At 40.4% G+C, this 14,938-nt stretch overlaps 1 protein-coding gene and 1 long non-coding RNA gene across 2 annotated transcripts in view; one reads left to right on the top strand and one right to left on the bottom strand.

Annotated features, from left to right (window-relative positions):
- The window catches only part of LOC132480248 (uncharacterized), a 79,250-nt gene extending 78,593 nt beyond the window's left edge, over positions 1–657 (bottom strand). Inside the window, exon 1 of the long non-coding RNA XR_009530622.1 lies at positions 505–657. This is a non-coding gene — a long non-coding RNA (uncharacterized LOC132480248). The remainder of the gene's footprint in view (positions 1–504) is intronic.
- Positions 658–2,791: 2,134 nt separating this feature from the next.
- Positions 2,792–10,458, top strand: DUXB (double homeobox B). Its single transcript, XM_060083185.1, is given in 6 exon segments — positions 2,792–2,840; positions 6,289–6,446; positions 8,172–8,277; positions 8,645–8,755; positions 8,758–8,795; positions 9,874–10,458. Coding segments are annotated over 6 exon segments (1,047 nt in total).
- The last annotated feature ends 4,480 nt before the right edge of the window (positions 10,459–14,938 follow it).

The following is a 14,938-nucleotide window of genomic DNA, read 5'->3' as shown; positions in this document are numbered from 1 at the left end:
AGGGAGTGCCATGACATACTTAAAGTGATGAAAGGGAAGAACCTACAACCAAGATTACTCTACCTGGCAAGGATCTCATTCATATTCGATAGAGAAATCAAAAGCTTTACAGACAAGCAAAAGCTAAGAGAATTCACCACCACCAAATCAGCTCTATAATAAATGCTAAAGGAACTTCTCTAAGTGGGAAACACAAGGGAAGAAAAGATGTACAAAAACAAACCCAAAACAATTAAGAAAATGGTAATACGAACATACGTATCGAGGGCTTCCCTGGTGGCGCAGTGGTTGAGAGTCCGCCTGCCGATGCAGGGGATACAGGTTCGTGCCCCAGTCTGGGAGGATCCCACATGCCGTGGAGCAGCTGGGCCCATGAGCCACGGCCACTGAGCCTGCGCATCCGGAGCCTGTGCTCCGCAACGGGAGAGGCCACAACAGTGAGAGGCCTGCGTACCGCCAAAAAAAAAAAAAAAAAAACTGAAGAAGAAAACACTAATGACTCACCTATTTCTCACTCATCCTTCTGGGATTCAGGTTAATGGTATCATTATCTAGGACCAAGAAGGTGCATGGTAGTGAGAAGAGAACGATGGCCCCAAAGATGGAGGATTCTGCTCAGAGATGGCACAGGCTGCCTCATTAAATCCATTCATATTTCACTGGCTGAAAGAAATCACAAGGCAAAGACTGAAATCAACAATTTGGAAAGTATAAGCCTTTTGGAAGACATGGCCTGATTGGGCTGGTGCCATGAAATATTCAGTCCCTATAAAATATATTGCACGGGACTTTCCTGGTGGCGCACTGGTTAAGAATCCACCTGCCAATGCAGGGGACACGGGTTCGATCCCTGGTCCAGGAAGATTCCACATGCCATGGAGCAACTAAGCCCATGAGCCACATATACTAAGCCTGCACTCTAGAGCCCATGAGCCACAGCTACTGAGCCCACATGCTGCAATTACTGAAGCCCGCGTGCCTAGAGCCTGTGCTCTGCAGCAAGAGAAGCCACAGTAATAAGAAGCCCACACACCGCAACAAAGTGTAGCCCCCACACACCGCAACTAGAGAAGGCCCGCACAGAGCAACGAAAACCCAACACAGCCAAAAATCAATCAATCAATAAATAAAGTTTAAAAAAAAAGAAATGACTTTTTAAATTTTTATTTATTTATTTATTTATTTATTTATTTATATTGCAGTCCATCTATTTCGTCAAAATTATTGGCTTCTATCCCTAAAGTACACAGAATAATCTTACCCTTCTCCACCACGCACAGTATGAAAGATTTTTCCAAACACAGTTAGGACTCAAAGCCCAACACCTCCATTCACACTCAAAGCAGCTGAAAGATCCAGATATAACTCTTCCTCATCAAAATATCAAAGAACAAAAGCCCATGCTATGAGCCAGTTAGAACATGGACTGGATCAACGTAATATCCTGTCATGATATGGAAGAAGAGGAGGGACACTGCACCCATTGAAACGTAGCAACAGCAAGATTCAGATGGGGGAATGTTTTGAGGAAGAGCTACCTTTAGCTGAGAATGCTTTTCCCCCTAGTGTCTGATCCTAGATGAAGTCCCTACACCAGATACTTGGATGGCTTTTATGTTGCTTGGCCTCATTTGTAGGGGCATTAAAGGCTATAGCTCTTTGAGGGTTTTACCATCTGGATATAATATGAGGAGGTGCAGTTCACAAAATATTGTTTTTATCCAAGTTAAGTTTCTTTTAGTTAAAGCATGTGAATTTTCTGGTAATCACACACATATATGTCAACAAAGGAAAACACACACAGTTAAAGACGAATTAACCTATCTAATTATATCTATTTCCAGGTGCAATTAGCCCATCCCCCAATTCATTGTGCCTAATTTTTCTGTTTCTCATCTTAAATATCTTGAGCTTATCAGTGTATGTGGCAAAAGCACATACCATTTTTTTTCTGGTGGCAGTTTATAGTAATGCTGTCTTAAATAATAGAAGAATGATTGGTAGAAGTTATAATGCAATCACTGCTTTAAACCAAAGGTTTTAAGCCACAACCCAGGTTTTATTTTTGCTTTTTTTTAACTGTGTAACCTTTTTGTTAGAAAATATGTCTCTAAGTTCGTATTTCCTCATATAAATGATACAAAGTCTGCCTGTACTCGTTATCTTGCAGTTCATACAATCTTTCTATCCCCTTCCATTTTTCCTGTTGAGGAACACATTTCTTTCTGAGCTCATTTCTCTCTAGCTGTTCCCAAGGTAATAGTAGCCAAGAGCACATGAGTCTTGACAGAGATATTCTGTTGTCTTTAAGTCAAGGCATAGAGTATTTGTCGCATTTCCTGCCTTCCAGTTTTTCACAGCTGATGTTTACCCAAAAAAATTTACAGCAGCAAATTTACAGTTGCCATCTTTTCAGGATTCAATAAATTTTTCCATCACCCATGGTCTAGCCCATGACAAATCCACATACATATTTTTTTCTTGTTAAAGTCATCACTTCAAAGTAAATAATTTAATAATTGTATCAGATGATTGTATTCAACCAGAGAAGCAGAATCAGTGTGTACGTGGAGATTTATTGCAAGGAACTGGCTTATGTGACTACAGAGAAGCCTTGGCAAGTCTAAAATCCATAAGGCAGATTAGAACTCTTGGGCAAGAGCTGATGCATCTATCAATAGCCAGAATTTCTTCCTCTCAGTGAAGCCTTCACTCAGTCCTTCTGGCCTCTCAGATGATTGATTTAGGCCCACCCAGATTATATAGGATAATCTCCCTTAGTCAAGTGATTATGAACTTTAATCACATCTACAAAATACCTTCACAGAAACTCCGAGTAGGTGAGTGTTTGAGTTACTAGGGTCTGTAGCCTAGCCATACTGACACAAAACTGACCAGCTCTGTTGATACCTTGTCAACCTGGAAACCATACACATCTCCTGAAACCATAAATAATTTCCAAATAAAGATAATAACAAAGTGGTATTTCTGCCTAATATGGTGCAACTATCATGCCTACAAGAGAAACATGCTAATCCTTTCCCCAAAGAGGATGCAACATCCTTGGCTGATGTGAATACTTCTCTTGTAATGCCCCTTAAATACGGTGATTTAATGTTAACTATTATTAATACATCTTATATTGGATCATCAGGGAATAACAGCAGGAAGAAAGCACAATATTTTGTTAATATTTATACATATTCATAATGCAATCCTCATAATTAGTATATCCTCATTTATGCAAATGGTCACATGGTAATAGCTGGTATTTGTAACTTTTCTTCTGTTAGGGAACCATTGACCAAAACTGCCCGCCTTGGCCAGGTATGATGATAACCGCTTGCCTGAGTTGTCTCACAATAGGAGGTCCTGATAAAGAAAGAAGTGCAACTAACCAGAATTCAGGAGGGGCCAAAAGGAGGAGGGAGTAGACGATGTGTCCTGCCAACTTCCCAGAAGCCCTCACGCTGAAATCCATCTTGACTGAGAGATGGGTGCGCCACCAGGAAGGACCCTGAGCCAGACGAAGTATGGGTCAATCAAGATGACTGGCCAGAGACAACCTGGAAACTAACCCCATTACCGTAAAACCTGAGAAAGTGAGCCACATGGCAGGGCAGTTCCCCTGGGTTCCCTTACCCTCCTGCTCTCCACCCAGATGCCCCTTCCCAATAAAGTCTTTTGCTTTGTCAGCATGTGTCTCCTTGGACAATCCATGTCCAAGTGTTAGACAAGAGCCCACTCTCAGGCCCTGGAAGGGGTCCCCCCACTTCCTGCAACACTTCCACTATCAGTTTATATTTCCTTTGTCCTCAGCAACTACTTTGGATGGTTTTAGTTCTTTGCCTTGTCAGTGACCCAAATATATATATATTTTTTATATTTATATTTATATATAAATGTATGTATATCTGTATATATATGATATATACAAACACACACCTATAAGAGTCTATTCTTATAGAACTACCTCCAGTACCGATGCCAAAAGCTCGGCCTCTGTGCACCAGTGCCAAATTGGATCTCAGAGACAGAGTTTTGGGTGAAGTAGAAAAGAATAGCTTTATTTCTTTGCCAGGCAAAGGGGACCACAGCAGGCTCAGCACTGAAAAACTGAGTGCCCCAACCTGGGAGGATTTGGTGAGGAGTTTTATAGCAATGGTTCAAGGGCGGGGTTGTTAATAAGGATTAGGGTGTGTGCAGGGCCTGCACTCCTTTAATCCGGCCTCAGGTGGTCTCTTGAAGAGCTTCCCTGGTTTCTTTAATCTGGAATGAAGAATGCTAACATCTTCGATTTTGGGGGGGGTTGAGTTCTATAAAGAGCTCACAGATATTATGTGCATCCCTTGAAGCAGAACCAGGACCCTGCCCCAAGGCTACACTGTTGTTTCTTGGCCGCTCCTCCCTTGTCTCTGCATCCCCTTCCTTCCCTGATTAGCAACTGTTTGAAAGACTTCCTTGCCCAGGAGCCCCACAGGGTCCTGCTCGGTTTCAGTACCAACATCTGTATCATTGAGTGTTCAATCAGAGAAACAGAATCAGTAGCATTCTGAACTCAAGTCACATAGGGAACTTGTGAAATTATATACATACTTGTGTGTGTCCATACATACATACACATACACAAATAAAGACATTTATTAAATGGAAATGGCTTATACAATTGTGGGGACTGGCTAGGCAAGAATGAGATTTCTAGGGCAGGCCCTTTGGAAGGGCAGGCTGAAAGTCTCTGGCAGGAGATGAAGATGCTGTCCATAGGCGTGATTTCTTTTCCTTCAGGAATGCACCCAGATTTGCTCTTAAGACTTTTCGCTGATTGCATCAGCCCCACCCAGATTATCGAGGATAATCTCCTTTACTTAAATCCAACTGATTATATAATTCAATCAATTTATAGACTACCTTCACAGCAACACCTAGATCAGTGTTTTTTTTAATAACTGTGGAATATAGAATAGCCAAGGTAACACATAAACCCTACTAACAATAATGGAAAGACATTTGTTTCAGTAAGGGCTAAGGAAAACAGGGAGCCTACAAAGTGACTAGGAATATCGATCTAATATTAAAATAATATCATCAAGCCAAAATAATTAAGAAACAGGAGTACTAAAAATTATAGAGAACAAAGCATATATTATAATATATATTGATATATACATATGTACTATGTAAAGTAGAAAGCACAGATTCTAAGTCATATTTGGGGAGATATTATAATAGATGCAAAATTAGAATCTGGTAGAATCTGTATTTCCTCTTACCCTGATTACTTCAAGTCTCTTCTAAAAAGTGTTGAATATTTAATGAAGGGATTAAATAGGAGGGTATTTAAGAAATGGGTGGGTCGCTCTGGGTGTTTTATAAATCCTGTGTCTTGCTTAGTTGTCCACTAATCTCTGCAGAATCTGGATACCTCTTCCCAAGATGGATTTGAACAGCACTGCAAGTGGTAAATTCCCATCTGTGTTTTACTCTCTTCTTTGATAATGCCACGTTTGTTTATTTTCCAGAGTTTATAAAAAGTAAAATCCCAATTATGATTAGAGGAATAGATTGTTGAAGCAGGAGCTATTTTGCAGTGATAAATTGTATCAGGGGATTGATGGATGCTTTGAAGTTAGAGAATGCAATTTCAAATTTAAGAGACAGCCGTGAGTCCCATATGTGGGTTTTCAAAAGTCTTAAAGTTAACACTTTAAATGGAGAAAAATATATACGGAATACATATTTTACGTTTAGTTTATATCTAATAATTTAACATTTTATATTTATTTAAATGTATCTTATCATAAAGTAACAGTTTTGTGTATTGTATTTTATTTATCCTTTTAATGTTTTTCATATTTTACTTATTTCATTTATTTCCATTTATTTTCCTAACTCCTATTTTCTTTGCATGTAATTTTGTGGATTTCTAGTAACTTCTTCCTTTGGTAACTCAGAGATGACAGATTGTCATTTTTTCTATTATATATATATATTTGACCTATATGTTTCCAATTTTTTCTTTTGGCCACGCCGGGCTGCTTGTGGGATCTTAGTTCCCCAACCAAGGATTGAACCCAGGCCCTTGGCAGTGAGAGCATGGAGTCCTAACCACCGGACCACCAAGGAATTCCCATGTCTCCAATTTAGAATGACTTTAGGTATATCCCTAAAGTAAAAATACAGAATAATCATTGGATCTACAGACTTTCAACCTGAAATGAGATATATGCTCACCCAGTTTTTAATCCATAAACATATCCTTCATACTTCTCCCCATTTTCTCTTCATCAGACATACTATTACAAAAAGAAACCTGGCAAGGCAAGATTATTTACAACCAGAGTCAAAATAATATCCTCCAAGCATGGTTTGAACATGACCCCTACCCTGAAAAAGCAAACAGGAAACAACTGGCCAAGGAAACTGGCATTCCAGAATCTAAAATTCAGGTTAGTTATCAGGTTTCTATTTCATTATCTGTCAGGTTCAAGGTAAAGAGAAAGGCCAAGCTTAGCACTGGCAGGTAATTCTCTTATGTTAGGTATGTTTCCCGAAGGTTTTTCCTGTTAAATAATATTTAAAACAAAATAAAAACAAGAATTACCTCTTTTACCAACGGTAGAAAACTGTAACTTCTTTTACCAATTGGTTGGGGATAATCACTCTTGGAGAAAAGAATATACTGGTTGAGGCTCTCCAATAGGAGATAATTAAATCAACTTTTGAGATTTAGAGAATATAGGAAATTGGATCACTATAATGATATGGTATCAAGTACTGGAATATATACTGCAGAATAACGATTAACATATAATTATGAGGAACCTGTGGGGTAAGCACTCATGTGAATTCCCAATTCTCAAGCTAGTGGGTTTTTTTTCCACTAATATCTGAAATGTGATTCATACACAGGAGTGTATGAAATAAAATCCCATATTGTATCATTTTGAATAGAACTACTGATGTAAAAATAAAAATAAACTGGATTTCTTCAGTCAGCAGAAGTAGCTGTAAATAATACAATTATACCAACTGAAACAGTATTGAAATCAATAAAGGTCAATAAAAAAGGTGCTTTCAGAGGAGAAAAATGAGTTCAGATTTTTGTTATCAAAAATAGTCTCCAATAAGTCACTATATATAAGGGCTATAAGGGCATCAGTCTGAGGGGACGCTGGGGAGAAGAAAAGTTCCTCTTTTCTTAATGCATTTGTTTTAGGTGTAGGAAACAGTTTTCCCAAATCCCAGAATAAAGTGCACTTTGGGGGACTATCTAATGATTAGCTGCATGAGAGGTACTAGGCCCATTTGAACTGAGGTGGAGGATGGCAAGTCCAGGAAACAATGTAGGATGAGGTTGGTTCTGCAACTGTGTTCAGTAACTTACTCATTAGTTTCCAGTTTCCACTTGGGCCTAAGACTTCTTATTGGAAAATATTTTTATTAATTAATTTAAAGAATAACCTTTTAGCACAATGCCTGGGATATGAGTGCTACATCAGATATTGGTTATAATTGACACCCTAATCTTACCATGAATTATCAAAATAAAACACTCAGAAATACTTAGAAAGTACCTTGCAATGCCAACTCCAGTAATGAGGAAACAAGCAGAATACAATTGGTTATGTTAGTGATAATAGTTTTAAAGCAAGATATATGGGGTCCCTAGGAGATTCATTATCTATTGCTGACTATGGGATGAAATAAGTAAAAGGAAGTGTAGGTGAGTTAGCCCTGCTCTTGACTATGGCTAATTCTACTGCCCTACATAATGAAATTCTTTTCTAAGATCAATCCCATATGTATTGTGTATTATGAAATGGTATTCTAATGAAAAGTTGATACAACACAAGGGAGAGAGAGAGAGAGAGAGAGAGAGAGAGAGAGAGATTGATTTCTTTTGAGAGAACTATACTGTTTTTCTTAAATCAAGGAAATTTATTTTGGATACCCTGAGGATGACCATACAAGAAATGCTAATTTGAGTTGAGAGCAGATTGTATACCGCCCTGAATTGTATGCTAACAATAGCATCAATCCCAGGATAATACATCGTCTTTCTCTTAGGGATATTATCCCAAGAGCAGTTGATCAATTAGTTTTGTTTAACTGCATTGATATTTGGACTGAGACTGAGTTACATGACTTTCACGTCGTCTTTTCCCACTCAGATTTGGTTTAAAAACCACAGAGCAAGACAGAGACGATTGGGGTTCAGCTCCTCCTTAGGAGAAGACCAAAGCCATGGACAGAACCAGCCTCAGCCTTATACTCAAGGTAAGAACCCACCAGTCCAACTGCAGTTCATCAGTGGGTCCCATTGAGAGGGGAATCAATTCTGCATGTTGTGCCCAAATTCTCCACAAAGAATCCTTAGTTTTGGAGCCAGTTACAGCTTGTTCTGGGTAACCTAAGGTCATCAATATAAGCATGGTCCCACAGTGGCTGGGACAGACAGATTCTGAGCAAGAAAGGCTTTGGACTTTTTGGTCCTGCTGCTCTAAGCAGGGCAACATCCTCCTCTTCTGTCATCTCAGGGGGATTCAGAGGGAGTAAGAAGTCAGCACTATCTTCCCAAGTTTGAGTTTCCAGCTTGAATGCAAAAATGTCCTAAAAACCCTTCTGTCCCTGTGTTCTCTTTTAGAATACTTACCAAAAGGAGCTACACAAGACCACACATCCGTTTCAAGATCTCAATCAAACATTCTAGTTCAAGCCTTCAAGAGGAACCAGTTCTTTGATATTGCAAACAGGAAAACAGTAGCCAAACAGGCATTCCAGAATCGAGAATTCAAGTAAGTTTTATGTCTATGGCAGCAAATATCCCTAACCCATTAAACGATGTTACCCCGAGTGGTTGCTGGAAAACCTTGACTAACCTAGATTACCACGGCGATCAAGGACAAAGGCCTGGGATAGTAAACACCTGGCATTTCAAGTCACATTCCTGCAAAAGGAAGAATTTTCTAATCAGATTGTCAGTGGGGCATCTATTCAGAATCACCAGCAGCAAAACTGTGGGAAAATGTGAAAGTTGATGCCTATTTTGAGAACACTCGTGTTAGGTTTCCTAAAGCTTGGCACTGCTGTCATTTTGGGCCAGACAACTCTTTCTTGGGAGGGGCAGTCCATGCCAGGTACAGTGTTTTTCAGCATTCCTGGCCTCTACCAACTAGATATCCTGCCCATCTCTCCTTCCCCCACTTTTAACACCCCCCAAAAAAATCTACAAGCATAGCCAAATAGAGGAACAAAAGCACCCTCATTAGTACCTTCTTCTACCTAAGCTATGGGGATAGTGGTTCCGTATACATTCAACACTCATGACTAGGAAGCATGTTCATAGGTCTATCAGCACAATGACCCTCATAAACACTTATCTGTGTTTATTAATCCTTTTTCAGATTTATACACGTTTACAAGGTATGTATTCCTGTGCAAACACTGATTAATAGGAGGAAAGTGTCAACCTCGTCAAGAGACCTTGTTCCCTGATCCATCGTTGAAATTGAAGGGTGGATCCTATAGCACATGCCTTTTTAGCCAGAGTTTCAATTCATCTATAGTTGATTGCTGAATGTGCTATGACCTAAATCTATGTGTTTGTATGTATGTATATGTATACATATACATACATACACACACATATATATACACACACACATACTTATGCATATGCACATATATGTGTCCACACACATATGTACATATATATACATACTGAACACATGAACAAGGGCAATTAATTTCACACACACACACACACACACACACACCCCTCCTGAGATTTGGGCCTATATGCTTTACACAGTTTGAGAACAGAGCCAGAATCGCTTGTCTTATGATGTCCATGTCTCAGTTTTTCTCACGGAGATGTGGTTTCAGAACCCAAGATCTCTGTACCCTGGGCAGAGCAGAAGTGAGCCTGTGAATTCCTTGGTAGATGGCCCAAGTGGGAGACCTGGTCTGACAGCTCAGCAGCACGAAATTGACCTATGTACTCTCCCAAGCAGATCTCATCATTTTGCTTCCTCCAGTTCTCTCAGCAGGAGCCAACCATTTCTACCTGTTCTTCTCCCATCCCACGTATCCTCTGTCCCTTGTGTGATCCAAGGACAAAGTGTCATGATGCAGCCCATGCAGGCTGTGCAGAGAGGAGAGAACTCTCCCTCTACTCTAACACTTGGGAATTATGTGCCAGTACTGCTGACTATGGGAGGAGACCCAGATACTCAGTATCCTTTCTGGCCCCAATACCAAGAAGAACACCAGGATCACCAAGAACAGACTTACATGGGAGTACTGCAGTTGGAAGACTATTCTCAGCCTCAAGCTGAGCACAAAAAACAACCACTACAGGATCTGAGCCAGGTGGACATATCTTACTTTCTGCAGTGGTGGGATGAGTGCTGCCAAGCTCTGATTGCAGAGTGGGATCCTCAAAAAGGGACCCACTGAGACAGACTGGTGGCCACAGCACACAAAGTCAGCTGGAGAACCATCTCATGCCCTCAGCCAACCGCACCAGCAATATATAGAAACCTCAAGAAGCCTTTAGTTCAACTCCTGCCATCCACAGATTGTCAGTAAAAAGTACAAACTTTTTTGAATCCTGATCCACAGGAAGAGGACCCTCCAGGATTTTCAGGCTCTTCTGAACACTTTGCAAAGCTCACCAGGGCTTGAGCTTCAGGAGGAAGAAGATAGCATTCTGAACCTGATCCAGTCCTCCTTTCTTTTGATGCAGATCACAGCAATTTAAAGAACAATGAATAAGGAGGTCATCCTGTCAGAGGCAAAACTAAAGCAGGGGGAAGGAAAAACCAGTTGGAAACCCACATGGAGGTTGTTTTTCTTGTGGGCTGTGGTTATCTTCTATAGTCCACTAAGTGAAGGATTGTTTCCAAGCTCCACACTGCCTATGGCAGCACCATGGGCACTAGGTGGTGGACATGTCTGCTGAATTCTTCCAGAAAAAAAGTATTTTACTCACAAATATGACCTTCTCTCTTTAATCACCACGTCCTCCACAGTCTGGAAAACCCACAAACTGTAACCTAACTCAGGTGAGAATAGATCTCTGAGGGACATATTACAACTTCTTTCCCTCCTGGCATCATGTGAGGGCAAACTTGAAATTAGTTCATTGTGCAGAAAACGAAGGGATGCTGTACTTCCTGATGATGTGAGCTCATAAAAATGAGCTTTTCCCCAAAGCTCCGAGGGTTTAAACTGGGAACTAGATACTACCTCAGCATCCATCATTACGGGAATGATTAAATGGATTAGGACAAATCCATAATACTGAGTAATCTTCACTTAGAAGTGTATTTTTACTTTGACTACTTAAAACATACAAAAAATTACAAGGAAATTATAATAGCAATACCATAGCATCACTGAACATAGTCTAATGATGCTAATATTTCCACTTTTTTAGTTTTTTGTATATATTTGCATATATGTATATATATATATGTCCATAATATTTCTCCTCTTATTATATATACATTATACTTTCATCTAAAACCTGGGATAATCATTCTCATTCTCAGTCTTCCCCCTTCTTTTGAAAAGGTAAATTCTGAAAACAGATTTTGGTATATGTGGGTTTACCTTGGCAATAAAAATGTCTTTAAAAAATATCACTTCTTTGTTCATTTTATCAATTTGCTTTCTGTTTTGTCATATTTGCTTTGTTTACTTTCCATATGAAGGTGTTGAAAGAAGATCAGTACGCATACATCTAGTTCTACAAAGATACCAGTTTTGCACAAATATAGTCATGAGGTGGACATCCTTCTGGTATCTGGGTGCGTTACATGCAAGAGTTCTCTAGATGTTTATACACTGAAGCACAAGTGCCAGAATATTCCAACATCAGTATTTACGGCCAAATAACACTCAGCACAAGTTATTTTTCCTAATATGAGCTGTATCTTCATTAACCACTTAGGGAAATAAAACTCACATGCATATGTGCAGGTATTAGTGGCACAAATCTACAAAAAAAATCTGGTATGTTTAACAGTGTTGATACCATGCCAAGTTTGATTTTTAAATTGCTCCCCAACATGATTCTCATGTGGTCAGAGATGAGAGGTCCTAGTATCTTTCCTGTACTTTAAACACATATGTGGACAGAGTTCTCCAACTTATGAAAACAAGTCTGATTATTTGTGAAGGGAAAACTATACATTTGTGTCTACAGTCTACTTCATTTATATGCATATCTGTATCTCCATGTTTATATGTATGTATCTATGTAAATATATTATCTATTGTTCATCTACATTGTCTCTACAGCTCCCCTCCATACTCTTCTCTATGCCTATCTCTATATCATCTACACGTCTAACTATAGCCTCTGGAGGGAGACAGATGGGATGACCTTCTCTAGACAAATAGGTAAATTTTCACTTCTGAAGCAAGCAGTGGGATTAAGTCTCTAGAGAAAAAGGTAAGGAACAGTATCTGACCAAGAGAACCACGTTGACCAGTTCAGAATCTCCTGTGAGTCAAATGTCCCTTTCATGGATTGGGTGACCAGACATCCTATTCTTATAACAGATTGAGGTGACCATGAATGTGCACTGGGCTCATAGCCAGTGGAGGCCTGAAAGGTTGTCATGGTCGAGGCCTCTACAGCCTGAAAGCAGGGCTGAGAACATGGATCCTGCAGGGTTTTGGCACAGGGTGGCAAGTCCAGTGGACCTTGCTCGGTGCCCAGGGCTGGAGCATCTGATTGCCCCATTCCAGCTCTGCCTCCGATAAAAGGCACCTGCCCTCTTCCTAGAGGCCCCTTGGGTCCCAACAACCTGGTCCCTTAGTTCTTGGACCCCTTGGGGCTGAAAACCTTTGGACGGGAGGGGCCGTGGATGAGGTCATGCATCTCGTAGGCCAGTCCTGGTCCAGGTTGTGTCCACTGTTCGGGTGATGGCTGAAGTGCAGACTTCACCTCTGGAGCAGAAATCACTGTATATCCTCTGGAGGGGGCATTGGGGATTTAGTCACTAGCTATGCTGCCTGCTCCTGGGTAGAATATTCTTGCTCCTGAAGAAGGTGACTCATCCGTACAATGGAAGTTCTTAGCATACCCTAAACTCCCTGACTTTTATTTGGGTATACACCCTCCCCTTTCAGGCCACATTCTCAGGGAAGGATACACAATCCGCAGCCCAAGGAGTATAGATCTTCATCACTCTAAGTCAATTTCATTTACCCTGCAGAGAGGTGGAGTTAGGAAGGGGCACGTGTCACAATTCCGGCCAGTGAGATGTCTATGAGGGGCTTCTGAGCAAGGCTGCCCACCAATAAAGGAGACACTTAGGAGGAGACCCTCCCTCTTCAGCTGTTGGAGCTGTAGCTGCCACCTTTCAACCACAAGGGGAGCAGCTGACAGGACACGTTAAGGATGGCAGAGCAGAAAACTAGAACCTTAAAGCCACCCAACCTCAGGGCTTCTTGTTATGTATACAAAATATAAATCCCCTTATTTATTAAAGTCCTTTAGAGTTAGGTTTTCTGTTACGTTCAATGAAATACACCTTATTGCTATAGCCAGGTAGGCATGTGATTCAGCCAAAAGCATTAGTCCAAAAGCAAGAGAATCAGAACAGTTCAAACAGCAGCTTCAACTTTTAAAACTCAACTGTACCCACTTAAATGGAATAGGGAACAGAGGAAAATAATGAATAGCCTCACTGTTGCAGAGAAAGAGAAGACAAAATGTTTCTGCCACTAATGAAGTTATGGAGGTTATTTAAGGTCTAGAAAAATTTCAAAAGCTGGAGTAAGGGGGAGCCAAGGGGGAATAGTGAGGAAGGCCTAGAACTCAAGAGCTAAAATGAGTAAGAAATAACGTATCCCACATCATAAGCAGAAAAGAAAAGCCAAACTCATGAAGTCAAGGAAAGAAAACCCAAAGAACAAGAATCTGGCAGCACAAAGCAGAAGTATCTCAATTCAAGACTTGAACTGCTGGTCTCTGGAGTAGATACAGCCATAGCTCAATGCCATTAACCATTAAGATCCAACTCATTTTCCTTGCTTAGTTTTGTGCTCCCCAAAATACTCCTGATAATTTGTTTCCCCACATATATCCCAGCCCAAGAGATGAAATGACCAGAGAAATTACAAAACCAGATATATGAAAATTACTGGTTTATAATGAGCACTAGAAGTTGTGTGTGTTTTGATTTAAACATGTCTTCTGGGAGTCTGGGTATAATAAATCAGACCCTTTTGCACATGACTGACAAAACTGGAATTTCTACCTCTGTAAAGCCAATAGGCTGTGGTAACTTTATTGAGATACAGACATGCTAGATGACATTTCCATTTCATATCTAAAGCAATGATTTTCAACCACCCTAGAGTCACCTCACAATGGAAGAGAACCCATTTTAAACAAATATCCACCACCCAACCCCTCCCAAGCCCCATTTAAGAATCACTACTGTAGGGACTTCCCTGGTGGTCCAAAGGTTAAGACTCCATGCTTCCACTGCAGGGGGAGCGGGTTCGATCCCTGCTCAAGGAACTAAGATCCCACATGCCGTGCAACACAGCCAAAAAAAAAGAATCACTACTGTAGTGAGCTACGTTTACTGCTGGGTGTGTGTTGTATCCTTCCAACATTCTAAGGAGGAGGAAAAGGTTAAATGCTTTGCTTTAGGCTGGGTTCTCCCAGAAGCAGACTCTAAGGGAAAAATGTGAATTTAACTGATGATTCCAGGATGCACTAGTAGGGAAGTGGGTATGTAAAATAAGAGGAGGTCTATGCAGGTGCATTCATACCACTGTGGGCAACTATGCTTTCTTCTACTGGCGGCCTCGGATGGTATGGAAACCATTGCTTCACTCAAGGGGTAACTCAAATATTCAGTTGTCATTTCTCTGGTGAGCAAGGAAGCTAGGTATGTATCCTCTGATTCCT

Source organism: Mesoplodon densirostris, chromosome 19 (assembly GCF_025265405.1).
Source record: "Mesoplodon densirostris isolate mMesDen1 chromosome 19, mMesDen1 primary haplotype, whole genome shotgun sequence".
NCBI lineage: Eukaryota > Metazoa > Chordata > Mammalia > Artiodactyla > Ziphiidae > Mesoplodon > Mesoplodon densirostris.
The sequence above is the reverse complement of the archived record's forward strand: the minus strand, read 5'-3'. Positions and strand labels throughout refer to the sequence as shown.